At 40.1% G+C, this 24,804-nt stretch overlaps 1 protein-coding gene across 4 annotated transcripts in view; it reads left to right on the top strand.

Moving 5' to 3' along the window:
• Positions 1-21,015, top strand: part of ELAVL1 (ELAV like RNA binding protein 1) — a 36,969-nt gene extending 15,954 nt beyond the window's left edge. Inside the window, exons 3-8 of one of the 4 annotated variants that reach the window (XM_080385170.1) lie at positions 7,309-7,412; positions 8,238-8,391; positions 11,968-12,193; positions 16,443-16,514; positions 18,010-18,123; positions 19,430-21,015. In XM_080385170.1, the coding sequence (XP_080241296.1) occupies positions 7,309-7,412; positions 8,238-8,391; positions 11,968-12,193; positions 16,443-16,514; positions 18,010-18,123; positions 19,430-19,754 (995 nt within the window). In that variant the 3' untranslated portion in view covers positions 19,755-21,015. The remainder of the gene's footprint in view (positions 1-7,308; positions 7,413-8,237; positions 8,392-11,967; positions 12,194-16,442; positions 16,515-18,009; positions 18,124-19,429) is intronic. The other 3 variants (XM_080385171.1, XM_080385172.1, XM_080385173.1) reach the window with 3 other exon arrangements.
• The last annotated feature ends 3,789 nt before the right edge of the window (positions 21,016-24,804 follow it).

Here is a 24,804-nt window from a genome sequence, read left to right as displayed (position 1 = left end):
GTCTTAGAGATCTGAAAAGATTGGGTTAAACATTTCCCATGTGTTTAAGGTTTCAAACTGCTCTGGGATCTTTTTATTGCTCATGTCACCCATAGCCCTGCTCTGAGTACCTGGTGACAAGTGTGCTGCGTGCACCTCCCTGTAAAAGTATTCAGTCTGATGGCAGTTGATTTTGTTAGGGAGGCATCCAACTTCTTGAGGGTTCTTGTTCCCTCCCTCACACCTTCTGTACTGCTTGAGCAGGGAATAAGGTATCCCTGTGATACTCGTGACAAAATACTCATGACTTTCTACTCTAGGAAATCTAGGATATGATCCTTTAGACTGTGCCAAAGGCTGGCTGTACCTGTCAGCTACCAAAATGCAGCCATCTCGGTGCAGACACTGGAAGGAGACAGTGGGCTTCCTCTCCACTGTCTGTATTTGCTTATGTAAGTTTGAGCTCTGATGGAGCTTGCTGAGGTTGAACCCCTTGATCAGCTGCCAGGGACAAAGGCATCGCTCCACTGTTGCTGAAAACCACGGAGCAGAATGGATGTTTTGGGATGACTTGTTAAGGTTGTGTGCAGAAATCTGGGGTCCGTCTCCAGCAGTGCTTGCTGTTAGAGCTGACTCAGGCTGCAAGTGTGCACGTGGCTTACAGAACCAAAAAGAAATCACTTCCCAGGTAGTTGGAATCCCTCAGGGATCGGTATGCATCTTCACCTTTTCCTTGTCTTTTTCTTTTCATGATGTTTTCTCTGGAAGGCTTGCACGGAAATGATGCAGCTGGAAAAGAAACAAATGGCTGTGTCCTGGTAAGCTTTTAAAGCAAGAAGGGAAGGAGGATTTTATTGCACTGCTTTCAGATCTGAAAGGCAGTAAGTAGCGCTCTACCTTGCATGACAGGGTAACCATTCATTTTACTAGTGCAGTGGACTCCAGTCTGGAAACAGAATTCTTAAGTGTTCTTGTTTTGTGGAAAGTATTCTCTTTGACCGAAATTACTTCCTTTTGCCTGGAAAACAACCGTTAAATTGTTCATGCAGTTTTGCTGTTAACTGTGGAACTGGAATACATCATTAACCTTGGAATTTTTTTCCCTAGCTTTTTAATCACTTTTGGTGGTATGCAGTTTCTTTAAATGTGCATTCAAGAATGTGGCTTTTGGTTAGATCTGCTTAAAGTGCGAGTGGAGCACGGTGCAGTGATTCCTGGTTCAGTGTTGATCTGACTAATCCAGCCTTAAACAGTACAGTGCTTACCAATTGTCTTAATTAGTTAGGCACAAGACCAGACTATTCAGCTGGGCTGAGCTTTGCCCCCAGCCTGACACGAACATGATTATGTGGGATTTCTGCAGTGCCCTTTTGGTGTTGGCATGACTAATGATGGTTTTGGACAGCATTTATGACTAAACTGGAGGTGAAGCATAACTGTAAAAAGTAATTCAGAATGATTAATTGTAGCTTCAAGGAGTTACTTGGGGGGGAGAAAAACCAACTTGCTTCCTTTTTCTAAAATGTGTAAGAAGACTGTAGAATATTTTTTGGGGCAAAGTGAAAGTGATTTTTAAGATTAACTTGCTACTTCAATACCTGCACTAAAACTACTGTACTTAGCTCTAGCTCAAGCAGCACTTTTTCTAGTTTTCTGGGACTTAACTGTGGTCACCATGGTAGAAGTGGGAAGGAATGGGTGTGTTTCAGAGAAGCGAAGCAATTTCTCAGGATCACTGATGAATTTAGGTGTAAGGGCATTGCTGAAGAATGAAGGACTGGGTACTTTGGGACTGGATCAGGAGGAAAGTTTTTGTTTGGGCTGTGGGTTTTAGTTTCAGCTTCACTTGTTTTCAGAGAAGCTGAGATGCATCATGTATATCTTTAGCGAAGAACTGCATGTAGGGGTGTTTCCTGTATTTTCAAAAATACTGAGCGCTGTGTGGTAGACTAGTAATAAATAGAATCACTTCTATGTTGTGATGATACGGCTTGGTCAGCATAGCCTTGTAATAGAAAATCATGCCCTTCTGTTAGTTTTGGAGATCAGTGATTAAATACTTCAGATGTTTGTTAACATCCAGAAGTATGTCTTGACAAAAATCCTTCAAGAAGCTGTTTTGTTTCGTGGTTTGTTTTGGGTTTTTTTTTGTAAGGATATCTTGTAGTACAAAAACTGCCAAGAGGGTAACAAATAGCAACTGCTTGTCTCCAAAGTCAGGCCAAGCAGTGTGTGTAGAACATGACAGGTTCTGAAGTTGATGTTTAAAGTATTGAAGTGAAAAAATGGTTAAAAATTATGATGTGGAGCAGATTTAACATTGGGCTGAAGGACATAAGGAGGAGCTAGAAACCAGCATCATCTCCTGAGATCAGTGGACAAAAAAAAAAGACAGAAGAAAACTAGCGGAAACCTACAGAAATGAGTTTTCACTCAATTAAAAATAGACTATGAGAGTGGGTGCTTCCAAAAATGTGTGACAGAATAACTAGTCCACTGAAAATGGGCAGAGTCTGCATTCCATGTACCAGTTTTGGTAATCCCAGGCTTTGGTTTAAGGACTACATTAGAAATAAACTCAAAATTTAGAAATGGTACCATGAATGGGAGAAGAAAAGGGGTACTGTCTACCTTTTTCAGCACATTGATGCCTGGTATTTGGATGTGGTGGTGCTTGATGTGTTCACATGTATTTAAGCTGTCTGGTTATCACTCACAGCACATTTTGTAAACGCAAACAAACAAAAAAACCCAAACCCAGCGCTCTTTCCAAGACACCACATCCTCCCCTGAGTGACATTTGGGGAGAATCTGTTCCATCCTTCTGTGTTATGTACTTGGGCCTTTTTAATTTAATCTCAGAACATTGTTTCGCATTTCAGAAAACAAATTCTAAACTAAAATGCCTTTGTACTGAGGTCCTCTGACATGATAGGAGCCAGATTTAAATTTAGGTTCTTGAGAAGGATAGGATGGGGAGAATCTATGTTAGCTGCTTCCAGAGGGGGCAGCTGGTCGGTAGTGAAGTGGAAAATTAAGTCCTGGCTCTGGTCTCATATTAGACTCCCCAGTGAAACTAGAGTTGTCAGTCAGTAACAGGAGGGGAATAAGAAACGAGTTAGTAACTGAAGCAGTGTGTCTCAGGGAGCTGGGAAAGGAAGCAAGGACATGGACAGAAAACCAAGTGATGCACAGAAAGAAAATGCGTGCCCTCCTTCATGAAAGGGCTTTTTATCATGGAAACAAAACCAGATTCTTTCTGCTGAAGGAGTATGGTAGTTTGCTTAAAACTAGGTTTTATGGTCACTTTGTTAATTATTCATCCAGATAAGGACCTACTTGTTGGTTGTGTGTTTTGTTTTTTTTTTTTTTTTTAATCTTTGTCTCTGGAGTACACTTGTGTTTATGTGTATGCAAACTTTTAAAAGTTTTTTTCTTAAAGGTTTTTTAATTACTATCTTCTAAGATAGTTTAAAAACTGTTGCAGTACTGCCGCCTTTTGCACGATAGGTTTGTAGCAGGCTCTTAACATCATGATAAAGCAAATAACTTGTTTCCTTGCCTGGGATAAACACTTGACATAAACCATAATGCTTTGTAAATGCTGATTCCTTATATATTTTCTGGCATGCCCTCAAAGGAAGGTAGTTTGTATTGTTTAGGAGGAAGGAATATGGAGTAAAATTGTGAAGCAGAGAGCATTCCTCAAGAGTGATCTGTCAGGGGAACGGTGGAACATGCCTCTTGCAGTGACGGGATTGTCGTGTGTTAGATACCCTAGCTTGTTCAGAGATGAAACTTGGTAATTGAACAGCAAGAGATGCCTGAGACTGATGATATTAAGTATAGAGCAAGACCAGTTAATATGTTGTCAGTTTTGCATGGGTTAGCTTTTGGTTTTTTAGCACTTAAGGACTGTAAAGTTGTTAAACTGATGTAATTTACAGACTAAAAGGGAAGTCCTGTACTCTAGTTTTTGTAAAGAAAAATAGGTAATTGATATTTTTGTATCACGTGGCAGGTAAAAGTTAACTGGACTATAATTTCTGGGGTTTAGTGTGAATTTACTATAAAACGCCTACAACAGATAAAGAGAAAATCTGGTAGCTGTTGTAATCCTGCTACGTTTCAGACCCTTCTTTTTTTAACCTGTGTTTGTTTCTGTAAGCCCAATTATATCCCTGCTCCCTCTTTTCCCAGGGCATTTAAATAGGCATATCCCTTTGATAAGGAATAGTCGTTGAGCAACCTGTATAAAATTAGAAGTGGAAAAGGTGCAGAATTATGGTCGGAAGAAAACAGTAAGTGTGGCCAAGGGGATATGGTCACTGCTTGTGTGTACTTTGGGGAACAGGCACTTGGAAGGATAAGTGTGTGTAAGCTCAAGGACAGGGTTTGGGCGACAACAACTGGATCCCAGGGATGAAGGTTTGCATTTAGAGGAGGGAATTGTTGGATGAGGTTTGTAGAACGTGCTTTCAACCAGAATGCCTAGCACTAAAATCTTAACTACTTTTAACGTGAAGCTGGCTTATGTTTTAGGGAAAGGAAATACGTACAGTTTGTGTTTACAGGGGCTGGATCCAGATCATGTGGTCCCTTTTGGTCCTGTATGTCTGAGTGCTGCTACTTTTATGCAGGATAAAACCAAAACTAAGTAGCTTAATCTTCTTTGTCATCTCAAACAGTGCATAAAGATATAACCTGCCTGATGCTTTGCAAGAAAGCTGCTGGGTGGGTAATGTTTGCATGCCTCCTGTGTTCTCTGGGAACGTTGCAAGAAAATAGGGAAGGATACTCGCTTGCACTGGTTGTAGGCTGAGCCCCTGTTGAGTACTGAAGGTAGTTTAATAAATTTATATGGTGTGGAACCCTGCTCTACTCTGGCAGGAGACTATAGTCACCTTCTCCTCAGCGCAGCATCCACCCAGGGAATGACGGTCTCGGCTGCCAGGGCTCAGTGGTTCAGACTCAGAGGGATTAATATTGTTGAAGTCTGTTTCCCTGGTCTTTAAGGACCTGTTTCCGTAAACTTTATTAGGATATGGATCTCTTTGGTAGTTTACTGGAATATTCATGTTTATGTGGCTTTTGGGCCAGACTGAAAATATCTGCAAAGCAGCTGGTACTCTGAGCCTTCAGGGCAGGCGCTGGCTGGCTGTACCTGTGAGGAGTGTTGGACTCTTCCCACCCTCTTAGGAGGTAAAAAACCATTGCCTACTGTCTGTGTGATATTTGTTCCCTCTTATCTTTGTTTTCTTGGTCAGATTTGGGAGATATAAGCCAGGGTCCAGGTGCTAAAAAAATTTCTAATTGTTAAATCATTAATTTTCTTAATCAGGGGAGAAGAATCTCAGTAGGTAAGCGATTGTGGACTAACCAGATTTGATCTAAATGATTGACCGTCTCTGACTAATAAACCAGAAAATGAATGTTACAAAGAAACCAACAAAAATGCTGTAGGTATATACAAGATATGTCTGCAAAATCCTGATCAGTGTTAACTGTAGCTCTTTAAAGGATAACAGTGCAGCATTTGGTGCTTAATTAAGATCTTGCTTTTATTGCATTTATTTGTTTCTTACGTAGAGTTAAATCCTACTTGGCTATCAAAGAGTGATTTGCCATTACAGTTGTGCAGAAGCATCTTGCATCATGAGAGTTTGGTCTGTGCTGGTGAAGATGTGTTGGATATTGTTCCTGCAAGAGGGTTGAACACAAAGGGGATCTGGCTTCTTCAAGAGCTTTAGGAGACAGTTAATTTTAACTGGGACTGTTTATATAAGGGGTATATTAGAAAATGGGCAATGACATTATTTGGGTTTAGATGAGCTACTGGTATATTATATTTCACAACAAAGCAGACAAAGGCAGAGGACATGCCAGGGAGCTGCAGTTGATCTGCAGTGAATCTGTCATGTATACTGGTAGTAATAACAACTTGAGGGTTATTTGGCGCTTCCTTCCATCCCTTGTGGCTTTTAGACTCAGAGGCCTTTGCTTTCAGTAGACTGGTGATTCTTTTTTTCAGTAGATGGAGTTAGTGTGCAGTGTCTGTTCCAGCCCTTTTGTTCAGTTTCTCTGATACTTTCTGCTAGGATGATCACCATTTGAATCTTCTTTTTTTGATTGGGGTGGGTATATTTGGTGTTCTGAAATGTCTGGAAAGTATAAGAAAACTTTCTTACCAGCTAAGACTATTGCAGAGCCGTGTTGTGTTATTAAAAAAGGGCTTTATTTCAGAAGAGAATCCTCTACTACTAACAGTTAGCTGTGTCTTCTAGTGTTCTCAAGGCTAACAACAGAACTTAATAACTTAAAGATAGTATGTTGTTAAAGTAAGCACATTCTCCCATGTATGCTTGCAGTTTTCTTCAGAAAATCCCATGGAACTGACGAGACAAGGATAAGTTGTCTGAAAAGCTGTATGTTTTATTGAGTGGGAGTTGCTCTGTTGCACCGGATGGTCTTGAAAGTATCTTTAGTTATTTTTAGGTCTACAGTGATAAGTCTCTAATAGTTGGGTAATTGAAAGCCAAGATGAGCTTGGTATGTAGTGTTATATTTGATAGTAGATGGATAATTGATATAGTTGATTGTGGAGGTTGAAGATAGAAGCAGCATAAATAAGTATATCCAAATAAATATCCATTTCCTTAAACGATTTAAAGATTTGCATTATCATTATTATTATAATTATTTTTGTGAGAGTTAAGAGTAAACTTACATAAAGTAATAGTACATTAATTGTCTGCATTAAAGAGAATTTTCCACTCTTCAGTTTCATCCTGTGTTTGGGAGACTTACTGCTCATTAGCTATATGAATATGTGAAGGATTGAAAACTTCTTTTTCCCTCTTCTCTTGAGGAGTAAGGTTGGAATAGCTACAGAGAAATGAGTAGCCTGGTGATTTCTTACCTAGCAGTTCATCTGTTGACACTTTCTCACTTTCTGCTCTTTATCTACAAGAGTTTGTACTAATGAACTTTGTTAAATTCTTGCCTTTGTTCCACACCCATGAAGTTTACAAGGCTGTTCAGAGTCAGTACTTTTAGTCTTTAATTTCTTAACTGTTGATGGATGATCTGCAGCTGTGTGATACGCACTGTTCTTGAAGACAGTGGCATGTCCAAAGTGGCAAATGAAAGAGCTTTGAGTTACTTAAATATTTTGATGTATGTCAGCCTTGAGAAACTTTTTTGGCTTATTTAAATATTTGCTGTGTGGATTATGTTCAGTTTACTTTTTCTCATTTGCATTTCCCTTAATTTTGATGTTGATAACTTCCTTTTGTTTAGGATTAATTTAAAAAATGTTCTTCCATGTAGGACACAGCTTAGGCTATGGCTTTGTGAACTACGTTACTGCAAAAGATGCTGAAAGAGCAATAAACACACTGAATGGCCTCAGACTTCAGTCAAAAACTATCAAGGTAGGATGTCTAGATTTTTTTCAGTCTTCTGTGAAAATGGCATTCTAATAAGCTTCATTCTGGTGGTAAGACTTGTGTGCTTTCCAAGTGCAAGAAAGGTAAAATCTGGGAGAAGAGTAGTGAAGTGAGCTGTTAAGCCTCTCAGGTTTTGTAACAGCTTTGTATTCAAAGATTCCCTTCTTTACATTGCCACCAGTTTTACAGAAGTAGGTGGGATCGTTCCAAATTGTTGCCAAACTTTTGAACTCAAGTACATCTCAGATACTTGATGATCTGTACTTTAAATTGTGTTAATTGCGCTCCTTTTCAAAATAACAGCTAGTACTGTGTGTGTAGGAAATAACACCTGCTTAGGTGATATTTGTAACTTTCTCGAGTAGCAGAAGTTGAGATAGAAAACTGCACTCCAGCTGGTAAAATCTTTTTATGAGGCTTTAAAAAATGCACTTGACAGCACAAGTTCTTGGTGGGATCTGTGATTATTGACAGGTCCAGTATCAGAGTCAGAACTTCAGACAGGGATTCTTCAGTGGAGCGAGTATGTTTGTTGGAAGCATCGGTATTAGTCTGCTGCTGTCTCTTTATAGTAATGCCACTGTTGTATAAGCCCGAAATGAATGGAGCTGTACAGGGACATGCCTTTTCTCTTTTAGTTCTGGCAGTTTGCCCCTACCTTCTCCCTGTTCTGCTTTTTTGAACTCCAATGAAAAATGCTGGCATTGTTTAGTGGCGAATAAATGAAAGTGACTCCTGAAGAAATAATTCACTCTTTCTTATTTACACCTTGAACTTACCTTTCTTTTTTTTTTCCCTCTCTTTTTAAAGGTTTCTTATGCTCGTCCAAGTTCTGAAGTTATCAAGGATGCTAATTTATATATTAGTGGACTACCAAGGTCGATGACACAAAAAGATGTAGAAGACATGTTTTCACGTTTTGGACGCATCATCAACTCACGTGTGCTTGTGGATCAAACTACAGGTGTGTTCTGTTACATTAGCTTCATAAAACTGTAGTGTGTAGCACGTTTGATGTTTTTTCATAGACTGGCAGTTCCTAAGTTAAATCACTTTGACAAACTAACCATAACATCTGGTGTCAGTCACTGATAAAATTTTAATGGGATATCCTTTTCCAGTGGGTGTTTTTTTTGTTGTTTTTTTTTTTAAGACACAGAATGACTTATGCTGCCTCCTTCGCTAGCTTACACTTTAAACCTCATATCATATTTTATGCTTTTATTGTCAGTTTTACCAGGCTGAACTGCTGATTTGCCAAACCTACTCTTGCTATGACACTTGATGTTACTGTAGTAGTGCAGCGTGCTTCTGGGCAGTTTGTAACCTGGAGCGCTAATGTTACCTTTACTTTACACGTATGCAGCTATTACCCACAGGTAAATTCCAGGCCATAGTTATATATTAAAAAGCAAAACAGTAATGTGTTTTGTCTTTTATACCAACTTGGAACCCACAGAGATTTTTCATGTTTGAAAACATTGAGGTGTCTTACAGTCGTCTGTGCTTACTGCTAACCAAAAGAATGAACTTAATATGCTTAGCACTACTTTCTTGAATTTTCTGATCGTGTTTTGTTTATTAAAAAAAAGAGAGAAAGATAAGGGAGATGTTGCTTAGTTAAGCACTCGGCTCAGGAGAGACCAAAGTTAAGGATTTCCTTTATAATGTTAATTGTAAGGCTGTGTTAAATGTGTCTTCACAGAATTTTAGTTTCTTGCCTAATTATTTCAGACTGTTTAACTGCAGAGTATGGCTTATCTGGTAACCTTAGGTGTTCTGTGTGGGGTTTTTTGTTGTTGTTTGGTTGGTGGGGGTTTTGGGTGGGTTGTTTTTTTTTCCTTCTCCATAGCCCACATGTCCTGTATGAAGTTGGAGAGAACTTTTGTAAATACACTTTTTTATTGATTATACATATGCTATATTAGAAGAGAAGATAATTTAATTCTAGCAATTCCACACTTTTATATCTGGTAGTACAGTGTGCACTTATACATAGTAGTTAAACAGCAACTTCCATGCCCTGTGAGGGGTGTACTGTAATTTAGAATGGGATTAATTAACTTTTGGTGGGATTAATCTGACTAAATGCTGAAGTCTACCATCTTAAGTATCTCTGTCAGAAGCAGATGCCTACACAAGGAGCTAGCTCTAAGTGTTTTGCTTTGGTCAGACCACACTGTAAATGCGACTACATAAGAGATATCCGAGGTGACTAGATAAGATCTGGATACTGACATTGTAGACACTCCAGCGTAGAGCGAGGAAAATCCTATCCTTCCTTTCCTGGAGAGAAGGATTCATTTTGTCCAACTTTGATATCTGTCTGTCTCTGTCTCTAGAGCTAGTTATCCAGGTGACAGCTGTAGGTAGAAGCAAGAAGGTGGCTTCTAGAGCACAGAAAACTTGTTAATACAAGTGTCCAAAATAGCTGTCTGGCTGCCTATGGAGTCTAGATAGCTAGCATCTGTCTTTTAAGCTTTAAAATGAGATGAACAAAGTCATACAATTAAAATATCTCCAGTAATAATACAGTTTTCATTGAATGTGCTGAGGCTAATTCAGTGTCAGCTCAGAATATTCCGCTTGCTTTCAAATAACTTTAATGTCATATTGTTTGAAGAATGTATTCTGTTTACATTATAAAGTTTAATGCATACATAGCCTAGGTTTTCTTTCCCTTCAAAAATGTAGCTGTGCCTTGGCTTTAAAACCTGCCTTTCAGTGCCTTGATCTAGGCCCAGTTAGGACACATTGTAATTCGTGCTTTCAAATTACCCTCTTAGCAGAGGTTGTTCTCTATTTTTTGAGAATAATCTGTTTTAAAATACTTAGATTTTTAAATGAACACTATGATAGATGAAGTGAGAAGCACTAAGATGAACAGGGTGGAAGTGGAGAAGGAAGAACAGTACATTGGGCTCTGGGATGGCTCTTGCTGACTTCTGGGCGATGCTGCTTGCTGTTCTGTGCCTTTCCAGAGCGGGGAATATGTTTCCTCCTGGCGCAGAAAGGCTAATCTCAGTGGGTTTGGAGCATATAGTGCTGTCACCTCTAATTTGATGAGTCAATCTGGTCCAGCCTCCTGTTTTGGGAAGTAACCAGCAAGCAATCAAAAAATGGAGTAACTTGTTCACAGGTTGACTCTTTTCCAGATGACTGAGAAATGCCAGCTGCACAGCTGGTGCCAGCCATACCCTGCCGTTGTTCTGCAGTTCTTAAGAAATAGGCTTTTTTTCTGTGTGACTTTGCATATTTAACAAGATGAGCTGTTAATTATGAAAGTTCTCCCAGTGCCCCACATGAAAATAGGCTTTTTCTAGAGCTTGTGCTATGGATAACGGTAGGGGTTGGATTCTCTGTGCTCGTTTGCCGCATGCTCAGAATTTTGTCATGCTGCATTTCCTTCGGTGAAACACGGGAAATAATGTATCAATGAATGTATTGTATCAATTCATTGATACAATGAATTGTCACAAACAGCTGTGTGAAATCCCAAGTATCACACCATAAGCTTGAACAACTTCTGAAACTTTGAAGATTGCCCTGTGTGGGTGTAGAGACAACATGAAAATGTTTGATAACAGCCCTTTCTGAAGTAGAGCTGGTAAAATTCTAGAATTAGTCTAGCCATAATATCCTCTTTGGAATGAAATTTAAACCCAATGTACCCTTTTAGCTTCACTATGATAAACAGTATTTCCAGACTATAGTCAAGTCACAATGAGAAGTAGAGGAAGAGATCTCATAAGGCATAACTTCTACCTCGGTCAGAAGGGTAACAGCAGCCAGTGGCTGGGGTCTGGAATAGGAAAAAAAAATCAAAAACCCCAAAAAAACAACGAACAAATGTTTAACAGCAATTTGTTTCAGTATGGTTACGAAGAGGTAATTCTTACTCAGTTTTTAATCAATTAAAAATAAGGTATATGACAGCCAGAAATAATGGACGTGGTGTAGGTGAAATTGTGATCTCTTTGTAACAAAAGGTTGAACTACTTTATTATAGTTAGACGTTTGGGCCCTCATCTATGAACCAGAGTGGGGTTTTGGCATGGAAAACTGAAAACATGTGCAAATAATCAGTGTCAATGTTGTGTTTGCAGATGCTTTTTAGTCTTAAAGTAATCGAAGCTAAGAGGCTTTGTCTTGTTTTTAACCAACTGGAATTAATTCTCTTTTTGTTCTGTGGAATTAATTTAAAATGTTGGGAGGGTCTGTTTTTTTTTTTTTTTTTGTTAATGGAAATGTTAGTTGATGATGGTTTTCATGGAGTTCTACCGGATTGGATTTTTTTTTTTAAAAGTGTTTTAGTCACTGCGGTTGTTTATAGCTGAAATAAATGTATTAATTTGTCTTTTGTTTCTTAATTTTGTACTTTATCCTCTAGCTGCTGAAGAAACATTAGTAAATGTAGAGAACTTGAAAGCTGTGACCATAGAATATTTAACTTTTTCGTTTTTTGCTTTCAAAGTTATTTTGAGTTTATCCTGAACTTCAATTTTTTTTTTTATTTTTTTTTTATTGATTTGGTTAAAAGGTTTGTCCAGAGGGGTCGCATTTATCCGGTTTGACAAAAGGTCAGAAGCAGAAGAGGCAATTACAAATTTCAATGGTCACAAACCCCCAGGTTCCTCCGAACCCATTACAGTGAAGTTTGCAGCCAATCCTAACCAGAACAAAAATGTGGCACTGTTATCGCAGCTGTGTCATTCACCAGCTAGACGGTTTGGAGGGCCAGTGCATCACCAGGCGCAAAGATTCAGGTAGGTTAGGAAGAATAATGCATTTAAGGCTGTACTACTATTCCGTCTGGGAAACTGTACTCTTGCAGCTGTGCAGTAATACCTTCATTGTAGCGTGTGTGAATGAATAAATATAGTGCACTATATGTCCTGCAGTGTTATGTCAATAAATTGTTGAATTAAAGTATGATGAAAGTAAAAATCTTACTTGTAAAATTTATATTTAAGTTAATTCTGTAAAGGTACATACACTACGGTGCCTGTTTCTACAATTGAGTGTATAGTGAGATGATAGAAAGTAGCAGAATCCAGATGGGTATTGGTAGATGCCTGTCTCAACAGATCCCCATTCTGTAGTCTGTATATCTGAATGCAGATATAATTTGGCAATTTAATTAAAGCTCTGAACCATTGGTTCCAGCAGGGAGGTGTCCTAGTAAAATAGGGAAACCTTATTTCCGATTAAGAGATTCTGTGGGATTTCTGCCTACATCTTGAGCTGTGCAGTGTTCTGTCTTTCCTTGAGTGCTGGTAAGTTCAGTAAGATTATTGAGTAATTGCAACATACTGTCTGCTTCCAGAGCTGTGGAAGGTGCTGCGTGTTTTGCCTTTGACAATTGCCTTAGTTGCTGTGAATATGAATTGCTTGAATTTGAATTGCCTCTGTCGCTTAAAGGAGGGTGTTGATAGTTGGACTGTGCTCTGGAAAATGCATTATATTTACTGTCTCGCAGATAAGTAATTGGCTTTGTTATGAGTTGTGTTCATGAAAGCTCCTGAGAGTAGTGTTTCCTTGTTGAGAATTTGCTTTTCTTTTTCTCCTCTCTGAGTTATCCAATTAGCTCAGTAAAATTGGACTGAAAACTCAAGTAGCTTTTTGCAGCGCTGCTGTTCCAAGATTGTTGTGACCTTTCCATAACGCGTTAGTTCAGCCTTTTAAGATCAGCTAGGTGAAACGTGTCTCCAGTGAGAATTAGTACTTTGTAGTCATCTGTTGTTTTACGCTAAGAGTGATTGAACGGGTTGTCCGGAGACTGTGGAGTGTCCACGCTCAAAACCTCACTGGAACGGGCCTCAGCAACGTGGTGTAGGTGTCCCTGCTTTGAGCAGGGAGGTTCACTAGAGGGTTTCCAGTAGCCCCTGCCAACCTCAGTTGTTCTCAGATTTTCTACAGCTGTAGCCCAGGCAAGCTTAATGCAGGCAGCTCCTGAAAGAAGATTTCATGTCTGTGGAGTGCTCATCTAGATCTCCCCATCTAAAACTTTTAAGCTACACCAAGGAGTGAAATTCTGCCTTGTTGGCAGTTAGGTGAACTATTGAAAAACTTACACATCTCTTGTCAGCCAGGGCTTCAGTGTGTCCTGATCCCGGTAAAGTCCTGAGGCCTGTGTCTCGTGTTCTTGTTCTTAATGTAATTGGACATTTTCATCATCGTTCTTCCCCTTAACAGAATTAAGATGCATCAGAATAAGCAGTACAAATAATATTCATATCTATAATTAAGATACTGAATAACTTCAGTTCTGTCCTGTAAAGGTCACTTAGGAACAGTAAAAATGATTAGTGTATTTATGTTAACAGTTGCCGGTGAAACTAAATTCTAATTAGCAGTTCATTCATTGATCTTTAATTGTGCCATGAAGAGCAGCATTAATGTTATTTGCGGGCATTTCATACGTTTCTGCTGGCATGGGTTTCCACAAGTGGGGATAAGATAACAGGAAACATTCTGTCTCTTCCTGTTCCATTCCTGCCTCTGCAGTAACAACTACGTCCACTCAAGTTGTCTGTGCTCAGTGCTCGCTTGTCAACACATCTTGGCTGACTCCTGCTCCTAGTTACAGGAGAAAGAGCTGAAGGTTTTTAGGTACGACAGATTGACAGAGGTAGGAGTAGAGCGATTCTGGGTTGAGCTGTGCTGCTACGAGTACGCCATTGAGACAAGATTAACCAGTTGACTTGAAGACAAGACCTGTTCATCTCTCTTCATCTTTTGTCACAGACTGGCAAGAACATTAACACTCATTGTAAAAACTTCTTCCCTCAATGACACATACATGCATGCACATATGTACATGTATGCCCAACACGCACCATCCCACAGCCCTTCTTATTTTTCTTCCCGCCTTTGCTGTTAACTACAAGTTTTTCTAGGAAGTCTTCCTTAAAGGATGCTGAACTTAGTGAGTTATAATTAGTCATACTGTGTTAAAGCTGGGGAACCTTAGCTTTGACCGAGTCTTGTTTGTTTTGTGCAGTGAACAAAACATGATGAAAGGATAAGCTGCTTCCAAAGAGCTCACAGTCCATATAAATTACAATTGTCGTCTCTGCTCCATAGAGGTTGAATACTTAACCTGGCATTTTGATTACACTTCATCTCATTCCATCATATCCCTGTAAATCCAGGTTTAATCCTTTAGTATCTCTAATTTGTAATTGTTAATTCCTACAGATACCGCTCAGATCCTTTGTTTAATGTTCTGTTAATCCTTTGTAGTTCCAGTGGTATTTGTGGCTCACATCAGAAACTGGTCTTAATGCCTTGTCCCACTGGAGTCCTGGATTGGCCTGCTCATTCTGAGACATGGTCCAGAGTGCTGTTTCCATCCAGAAGGAATGATGCTTGCAGCATGGGATTGTGTTTGGAGGATAAATTAAACATCTGGGGCAGGAGTTTCTTTTGAGTGTAAGATTTGTTTACTTAGAATAGCCGATCTTTAGGTGTTGAGCTCTGATGAAGTTAAGGAGTTTAGCTCCTGAAGCATGAGAAAGCTGGCCAAAGTCCCTAGAAGTCCTGTGCTTTTCCAGTTCACCAGAGCTTCATGCTAGAAGAATCTTCTTTCAAATCTTGAAAATATTCCCAGTTCAGCTGGTTTTGCTTTCAGACGTGTTCAGGATTGGAGCCAGTTCCCACTTACTTTGATGGGCATACTTCTGTTGATACAGGAGTCAATGAGTTGGGTCCAAAATGCCTGGAGGGGAGGTGTTGATTCTTGATAGTACTTTGATCAAGGGGAAATACTAGAAGACTCTAGAGCGGTGTTTAACCCTGTCACTGGCATTTCTGCTCAGACAGCTCCCACACATCTGTTTTATTTCACTCCAGTGAAATTGTTTAGACTTTCAATTTTGAAGCCAATTTGTAATTTGAATGCAAGTTGTCTGTGTTGAGAATGCCACAGAAAAAAACATTTCATCCAGAGTAGTATTTAATCAAAATTCTAGAAGCATGTGGTACTGAAACCCCTTATTTTGATTGCTGCTGCTCTCTGACATGTAGCCCTTTGGTTCAACACCCTGCTATTTCAGGCTTAAGGCTGGTATCACTGAATTCTCAGCCAAACTGGTTTTTTGCACAGTAGGTGGTTCCTGTCTGTATCAGGGTGTAGGAGAAAGTTGCTAGAGGGGAAAACTGTGGACATGACCAGTATCAGTGTAGTTGAACTCCTGCTCTCTGTGGAACTATTAAAAAGTAAAAAGATGCTCAGCTCACGTGTAAAGGCAACATAGGCTAATATTAAAAATAATATTACTGTTTATTATCATGTAAACTGTGGGATTGCTCCCACCTGTGGTGCTGTATATAGCTGTTCTCAAATTGCAGTGAAAAGAATTCAGCAAAAGGTTTATAGGACTTTCATAGAGCTAAAAATGAATTGTTTTGTTCAGGAGTGTCATTTCTGAGATTGTCCTCTAGCATGTTAAATAATCTCAGAATCTTATTAAATGAAGCTGTCTGTCTCATACCAGTACAGCAAAAGGTCATTCATATAAATGAGAAGCTTATAAAGTGTAAAATACTACAATTAAAAATATACTCTGTTGATACTTAGTGTCACAAGGTGGTGGAGTTGTGAGGTTGGCGTGACTTAAAAGAACCACCCATGGATAGCATCATCTGCAGACTTTTAGGGAGGATTGAAAAAGCAGCGTGGAGGGGAGAGTATAAAAATAAGTACAACAAAAATGAGGACACTGGCAGTAAGTATGCAAAGACCGAGATCACTCGAATTAGAATATTAATGGAATTTTTAAAACATTTTCTCAGAAACATCTTGGATCTCTGTGGGGTTTAGTGTTCTTTGCCTAAATCAAACAGTGTTTTAAACATCTTTAATAACTGCCTAGGAGTCACATTGATTTTGTGTGGTTGAAGAAATCTTTTCCTGTAGGACAGAGAAGTGTTATGTGTCGTCTGTTCTGTGCCTGGCTGCATACAGGCTGTTACCCCGAGCTAACCAAGAGATTTTGTGTCCCTCTTGTGCAGGCCTTCAGCCCAGGACAAGCGTAGCGATTTATCAGATCAGCTGAATTGCAGTAGGAGCCCGCTCAACTCATTGTGAGTGCTCTCACTCATGGCAGATGTCCTGTGTGATGCTTCCAGGTGGATGCAAGCCTATACGTAAATTTAGCCTTCCACATAGGATCTGATTCTATACCGTGTTTACTGTCACTTTTTTGCAAATTTCTTTTTTGATGGTTGCCTTTTAACCAAGCAGAAACTTTTGTGAAAGGCTGTTTTTTTCATGTGTATTTGCAAAGTATAGCTTCACTTCAGTATCGTGTTAGATCTGGGTGAGGGAGATACTATGTGTGAGGTGGTATTTCCTATGGTTGGTTTTTTGAAATCACTTCTCAAGTCTTTTAGGGATATTTTTACCCTTGTGTAGTGTTTTGTTTTGTTTTTGTTTATAAACCTGTAAGGCTTTTGTGAGTCAAAGCAGGAAGAGAGGAGAATCAGAGAATTAGTGTATCCAAAGAACAGAGATACTTGCTATTTAAAATTATTTTGCCTGTATAGTATGCATTTAGATTTGTTGTCTTCCTGCATTTGATGCCCAGCTGCTCTTCTACAGGCGTTTCCAGTCCTTGATGTACTGTTGATCTGAGCTTGTGGGCAGAGCCCGAGGCTTTATAGCAAGCAAGGTTCAGAGCTACACTGACTGCTGGAACCAACATCATGCAGTTCTGAGCTTAGTGATTTTCTGCTCCCCATACATGTGAACAAGAACCTGAGACTGGTGATCTGTTGAGATGAAATATTTCCAGATATTAAGATAAATACTTCCTACCAGATCATTACTCAAATGGAGAGAAGCTACAGGGCTGAAGGTGCCTGTCAGAAAAAGTAAGCATGTAAAGCATGCACACAGGAACATTTTTATATAAAAGCAAAATAAATAGTAGATATGTCACATAACCATCAGATCACGTGGATTAGTGCGTCTCATTCACGTTGTGATACTCTTAACTGCTTTTTCAGTTTTACTGTAGTACAAGGATTCCCAAACTTGGATTTGCTTGGGGCTGGCCAACAGTGGCAGCGGCAGTGAGTACGTGCAGCAGGAGCTCAGGTGTGGCACAGCAGCGGCAGGTAGCCAGCTGGGCTGCAGCCTGGCTGAGCCAGGGCACCTCGGCTGCCTCCAGGCAGTCAGCAGCAGCTAGGGTGTGATGGAGGGGCAGGGGTCTGTGCCACCAAGACTCCCCCCGCTGTGGGTACAGGAGGGTCTGATAGCTCAGGTCTCCAAGACAGTGAGCGCTCTGAGCACTGGCGAGCCTGGGGCAGGGGAGATGGTGACTGAGTGCTTCTCTTGTATGAGTGCATCAACCGAAGTGCCACACTGAACATGAGCTGACTTCCCTGCGTGTATGTGTGTGCTGCTGCAGCTCTGCTCCCCTTCCCTCTGAGAGACATTGCCTTCAGCCCTCCCTTCTATTATAAAGGCAGCAGCAGCTCCTATCTTTATGCAGGGCAAGAAAAAAATCAGTGGGGAAGTGTTTGGCACTTAAATGCAGTGTTCACTGCCCAGACATCCATTCCGTGTTTTCTCCAGGTCAGCAGAGAATCAGGAACTGCCACCGCCATGTTCTTGGCAGAGAGCAGCACGTGTACCGCTTTTAAGTGGTTTGCATATCACCAGTGGTACACCACAGTTTGGGAACCCCTGGTATAGTATAATTATATTTCTACAATCACGTGACCTCACATTATTTAAATAATACATAAGCACAAGGGATCAAATTGAGTTTTTTACCTTAACTTTCACATTTCCTGACCTTTGAGTGCTTAGCTGTGCAACCATAATATTGCATTAAAATATTCTGAAGCTTTGAATTTCTAGGATGGAGACCAGAAATAGAATAAAGGGGAATTAGAGATGTGGATTAGAGGAAAAAAGAAAATAATACAAAGCAAGACATGGAAAGGAGAGGTTTTTGCTTTTTGTTATGCATAAATACTGCTGGGGTACTATGCAGGGAGGCAGGGTTTAGGAAGAGTGGGCAGGTGATTTAAAAGGTCCAGTTCAGTGAAGTCAGATAAGTTTTCCCTAGTATGAAGTTGGTGTCAAATTAATTAGAAGAAAACCACATTGAAAATGCAAAACTGTGTGTTTAAATGCGGTTTGCTATTTTGATGTTTGAAAGCTATTGCAGTTAGAATTATCCGCATAACCAGTATTAAGGAACAAAACCCCCAGATTTAAATTCTGTAGCTAGAAACGTGGGGCATCCCAGCTACTGAGAATTGAGTGAGGAAGGGCTCGTATTTCCATAGCTGCAAGTATGCATGATTCTGGCTTATTTAGTAGCCTTCTCATACTGGGAGTGTTTGCCTGCACCTGCTGCCTTAAGGTGGAAAATGGACGAGGTTTTGTTCTGTTCCACAAAAAAAGAAACTTTAATTAATACACACGATTTCTACTCCTAAAACCAAAATACGCCCTCCTTCCCCCACCTCGCCAACACCCAAAGAAATCCTTTGACTTAGAGTTGCCAACATGCTGGTTTGGGAGGCAGGAGAAGGAGGATATGGGATGCAAACTCCTTGAGTGAAATAAGTGAGATATGCCTGAGGGTGGCTTGAAGCAAGCTGGGGTCTCTGGGGGGGTGCTGCCTGTTGCCCACGCTCGAGCCGTTCTGTACTGATGCCACGGAGCACTCTGAACAGCCTAGCGGAGTTTGAAAGCTCGATCCGGGTCCCCTGTGAAAGGTGATCATGTAACCTTGCCCTGCAACTGTTCTGTTGCCTACCCATTTCTAAGGCTAGTTCCCTATTGCTAAAGTAGTTGGAATATTTTAACTTTTTTTCCTGGCAGCTGTCAATTTGATTGTCAATTTGAATGGGGAAACATTTCTTTCTGGCGGTGTTGATGTCCATGTAGAAAATATTCATTCTCAGTTGCTTCCCATTCAAGTTAATTTGCGTAATTGAATTGAACTTTTACATGAAATATTGTGCTTTTTATTTGCTAGGTTCTCTCCTATGGGTGTAGATCACATGAGTGGGCTTTCTGGTGTAAATGTTCCAGGAAACGCATCTTCTGGCTGGTGTATCTTCATCTACAACCTTGGTCAAGATGCTGATGAGGGAATCCTCTGGCAGATGTTTGGCCCCTTTGGTGCGGTTACCAATGTGAAAGTTATTCGAGATTTCAACACCAACAAGTGCAAAGGTTTTGGTTTTGTGACCATGACAAACTATGAAGAAGCTGCAATGGCCATAGCAAGTCTTAATGGCTACCGCCTGGGGGACAAAATCTTACAGGTTTCCTTCAAAACCAACAAGTCCCACAAATAACTTGCTCGTGCTTTTTGTATGGAATAGATAATTGAGTGACAGAAGTTGAAACATTTTTGTTAGTGTAAAACTCATTTTGCGCCAATTTTCACAAGTGTTTGTCTTAGTCTAAATGAGAAGTGAAAAAGGTTTTATATTCTGGGATGCAACTGACATGTTCAAATGTTTGAAATCCCACAATGTTAGACCAATTTTAAGTTCCTTTTAAGTTATTTCATTTAAAACATGTTAAAAATCCCCTGAAATCTTAAGTAGATTGCATTAACTAGACCCTCTGGATGGTGGTAAAATTGAAGCATGCTTTCACTTATGAGACTAACATTTGTTCCATTGAATGTTGTCTGCAAAAACTGGAATTTTCTGAAAAATATCAGGCTGAATTCATTAATTTTCTTGTTTTCTGATGTTGTTGTTTTTCCTACCCATTCCCCTGAACTTCTCTACCCCAGACTTGGTAGTATGGAGGAAAAGTTGAGAAATACTAATGTTCTAGTTTGGCAGTAAATTTTTTGATCGATTAATATTCTTTACTACATACATAGTTGAGGAGTAGGCTTTTTAAAGTCAAGGTCTTGTAAGTAGTAGCATGCCAGCATAACTTTTAACACCATTGATGAGGTAAGTTGCACAACTGAGCAGTGGCCAAGCTGTCAAATTCAAAGGTTTTAGAAACATTACTTTGTAAAGCCCACTTTCTATTAGGAATGGACCAAAGAGTTTCAAAAAAAACTCCGGGAAGATTTCAGAGTCAAAATGAAACTCCAAAAAGAGAGTGTGAATATATGTTGCTACTTTATCAAACTGAATCTCTTCTGTCCAAATATTTAATGCATGGTGCACTACTTACTGGTACATTATAATGCAGCAAGATACTTACTCGTTTTCAAAGATCATTGTAGTTTGAAATCCTTTGGTAGTTCTATTTTGTAAAGAAAAAAGAGTTATAAACATTTGAGCATTGTATTTCTCGCATCCCTTCTAATGAGTGCTAGATTTTTCTATTTTAATAGGATTTTGTTTTGACAACTAGCTTTACTTATTGAACACTCAGCAGAAAAGTACTTACTACTTGCAAGTTAGATATTAACAAAAAAATCCCTTTGATTTGTAGATTTAAAGATTAATCCCCCAAGTTTTCTGCAGACTGCCTTGAAACTTTGAGTTGTTCTGTTTCTGTTAATTTTCTTTTGCTTTTTTGTGTTTTTTGTTTGTTTTTACTTTTGCATTTAAGAACATTAAATTTGATTTTGTTTTGCTCAAATTTTGTTTTGTTTTTTATTTTCTGTTATTTTTTTGCTAAGTATTGCACAAAGTGTCCAGCTTTCAAAGAGTGTTGTTTTGAAGAACTGTAGTTCCTCTTTAAAGAGTTTTACATTACTCCTTTGACAGATGAGTAGAAGAAAAAAAAAAAAAGGTTGTGAAACAAGAGTGCTCCAATAAATCTGCCACATAGAAACTGTGTGCCACAGACTGATGTAACCCTGCAGGTGTTCTTTGGTAGGAAACGTGAAAAGGATTACTCTTATCAGACAGAGGCCGTGTAAGGATACTGTGCATGACTAGAGACTTGGCCTGGGCATCTTTCAGGTCTAATGTCTTTGTTCTGTTGCCAGAAGCTAGAGCAAACACAAAAATTGGGTCAGTGGTAGTCTTAATGCAGTGTCTCTTTTTGTGTGAACCTCTACCAGTCCTAAAGTTTATTTGCAAATTCCAGAGGCCGTTCTAAGCTGCCTGCTCGTATCACTCCATCCCTAGCTGACCTTGCCTTGTGCTCGCGATCGTTTTGCCTTTTCCTGCGATAGGATCTGCAGTCTTGCACCGCCCGACGAAGTCTGTACCAGCATCTCTGCACACTGCACACGCTCGCACTGAAGAGCAGCTGAACTAGCTGCCCATCTCCATTAATTACCGTCAGCACTGTCTAGGAAATGCTGATATTTCTGGAACTGCCTATGGCATATTTCAAGCTGTATAGATAGGTCTTGGCACAGTGAGCAGCCTCCCACTGTTATTGAGCTTGTGTGCGGTGAATGTAAGTGGGATTTTTGCTAATAATGCAATCAGCATCGCCATTCCTACCAGTCCTGTTCACTCTACCATCTTTTGAGAAGCAAAAATGATGGTCTGTAAAACGGTGGCTGTGACAGAGCAACCAACCAACTCCCACCCCCACAAAGTGGGATTTCCAGCTGTTTATTCCAGATCTTTCCAGCAAGGTATCACTCATTTATCAGTTCAGTGAATACTTCTTTTCTGCGTACAAGAAGAGATTCAGAAGCATTCAGGGGATTTCTCCCGAGTTAAAACTGCATAGTATAAAGAAGCCCTCATACTTGAAAGAGAAAGTGTCCCATCACCTTTAAACCTCACGCAATCTTGTTCCACAGGGGTGAGTCTGCAGTCATTTCCAATTTCCTGTCATTCTCTCTTGCCCTCTTTCGTAAAGATGAATTTTCAACCTAAATGGCAGTTGCTGTTTTATCACAGCATTTTGGTGGGGCTTCAGACTTCCAACAAATGACACCCTGAACATGACTTTGCATCGGTAGTCATTACAAGCATGCTGGCCGTCAGCAGCACGCTGCTGCGAGCTTGCCAGCTGTCACTTTCTAAAAACTTTTCTTGGAGGCTTTTTGGCATCACTGTCATCTGTCTGCTTCCCTATTTTTTCCATCTCTCCTTCTTTGCTAAATAAGAAGGAAAGGCAGGATATTGTTTCAACAGTGGTAGGAAAACATCTTTTAGGAAACATCCCAGCTTCCGTTCGATAGTTTCTCTGAAAATAGTTATTATGTGAGCGAGTTGGGAATCCTGCTAAAATATCAAGAGCTGATACCAGAGGTGTATGGTCTGTTTAACAGTAATTGTGTATGTTTCTTGATGCTTTTGGTCCTAAACAACAGCCCATGCACCCTACTAGTAAAGACCAAGAGAAAACTTCTGCAAGTGGAAACTAAATTCTCTAATAAATAATCATAATTTTTTTTCTGCCCAAAAGGTAGGAGCAGCTGGCTGCCTTACACATCATCCAGCCTACCTTCCTTTGAAGCTCTCCCTTGAACACAGCTGTTTCAAGAGACGTTTTGACCTCTTAATCCTCAGGGAGTTTAGAAAACTACAGCTACATTCTGCTTTATCATCCTTTAATTGGATGAAATAGAGACATTTCTTTGAAGTGACACTTCTGTCTCGGTCGGTGCTTAGAAGATATTTGTGGAACCAAATGCCTGTCTCAAACCAGAGGTCTCCTACGTTCCTCGTGAGATGCAGTAGCCTCAGTAAGGAACACCAGAAAGTCTTGTGTGCTGGGTTCGGATGTGATGGTCAGATTTTAAAGACCTGGATGTGATGGTCCGTACTAGAGATGTGCTGCAGGGAGTAGCTGCGATGGGAATGTTTTGGGATCCTTTAGAATAGGTAAGAAGCCTCGCAGGACACCCCCAGTGCCTGCTCCTGATGGATCAGGTGTAATTCCTGATGAAAAACACAGTTAGGGCCATGCTGCTACTGCCGGGTCTCCTGTGTAGATGTTGAAAGAGAATGGCAATGCCAAAAAAAAATATGTTTTTTGTGCTAGCATTCCTGAAGAGATCGGTCTGGATTTTGTGAAGCGGCAATTGGGGCGACACCATTTCCTTTTCACACTTCCTTGATTGTTCGGATGAATACGGTGACAAAATGAAAAGTTTATCTGCGTGTGGTTAAGAAGAAAAGGGGAGAGAAGGCTTTTTCATCCATCTCCTTACAGTCGGGGTAGCTAGGCTCCAGAGCTGAGCTCTGCCAAGTGGGAACGCAAGTGGCCAGCGATGCAGTTCTCTGGGCTCTATTTTCTTTGTGTCCAAAACTCACTTGCATTCAGAAAGAGAGAACTGGTTTGCATGTGAATGCTTAGTGCTCCAGCAGAAACTGGCCACTGCTGCTGCAGTTTCTCTGGCACTCAGTGGACCATACATCAGGACTTCAAGCGTTAAGCCAGTTAGCTTTTTCAGGAAATTTTACCAGCTTTTGAGTATCTGGTGTTTTGTTCTGGGGTTTTTGTTTTTTGGTTTTTTTTAATTATTGCTTTGTCACTTTTAGCTTTAGAATCACTTTGGATGATCTTGGTATTCCTTTTGACAGGGAAGCTCTGCCACCGGTACTTGGTACCTATCCTTTTCTCCGCTTTTTAGCAAATACTTGTTGCATCTGGCACTCCAAGAAGGCTGTTACCGGGCCAAGGCATGGCTGCTTAACACGCTTGTTACGGGGCTGCTTCCAACACTGCACATGAGCAATTTTCATTCTTTGCCAGACTGTGGAGTTTCACTCTTAAAATGAGACAATGCCTAGTTTAAGAGCAAAACTGGCCTGACTGTGGTTGGAGACTACCTCCAGACTTCTCTGAAGATGTTTGGAGCTTTAGTTGTGTTGCACAGAATAAAAGCAAATAAAAATTAATCAGTTTTTCTCAGTACATAAAAAAAAATAATAATTGAGTTCTAAGTAAAAATTCTTTGAAGGCTTTATTCAGACTTGGTCCTTTCCAGTCTGATTTTTATTAATGAAAGTTTTTATTCCTGCTCAGTAACTTACATTTGCTTCCCAGATTTCCATGGTGAACGGAATTCACCGCTGTGCAGAAAGCCAGCCACAAGCTTAATCAGAGTTTAAACCTTCTGGTAACCATTTGCAGATAGGGAAATCTCACAGTAAATACCAAAAAAGAAACTCAAGTTGCTGTGTGCTTTGTGTAAGCTGGCAGAGGCAAGCACAGCTCCTGCAGGCAAGGGGACGGCAACGTTAGAAAAGCTAGAAACACGAGCAGAGTCAAAGCAGCTTAGCATGTTTAGTTCTCTTGTGATTCCATTTTAGGTGGTGTCTGTATACTAAATTGAATTTATTTTGTTCTTCAAGCTACATCATCGTAAAGTTTGGTTTACTTGAGACGCTGCCCTCCACTCTTGTCTAGAGGGAGGGGAGCTGAGCCGATGCAGTTCATGTTGCCTCCTGTGCCGAGCTTGTGCCAATGCCTTTGCTTCTGCTCTAGATCTGGAACTGAGAAGGACTTGGG

The sequence above is a fragment of the Falco punctatus genome (genome assembly GCF_963210335.1).
Source record: "Falco punctatus genome assembly, chromosome: 4".
Lineage (NCBI taxonomy): Eukaryota > Metazoa > Chordata > Aves > Falconiformes > Falconidae > Falco > Falco punctatus.
Note: the sequence above shows the minus strand (reverse complement) of the source record. Positions and strands in the feature narration are given on the sequence as shown.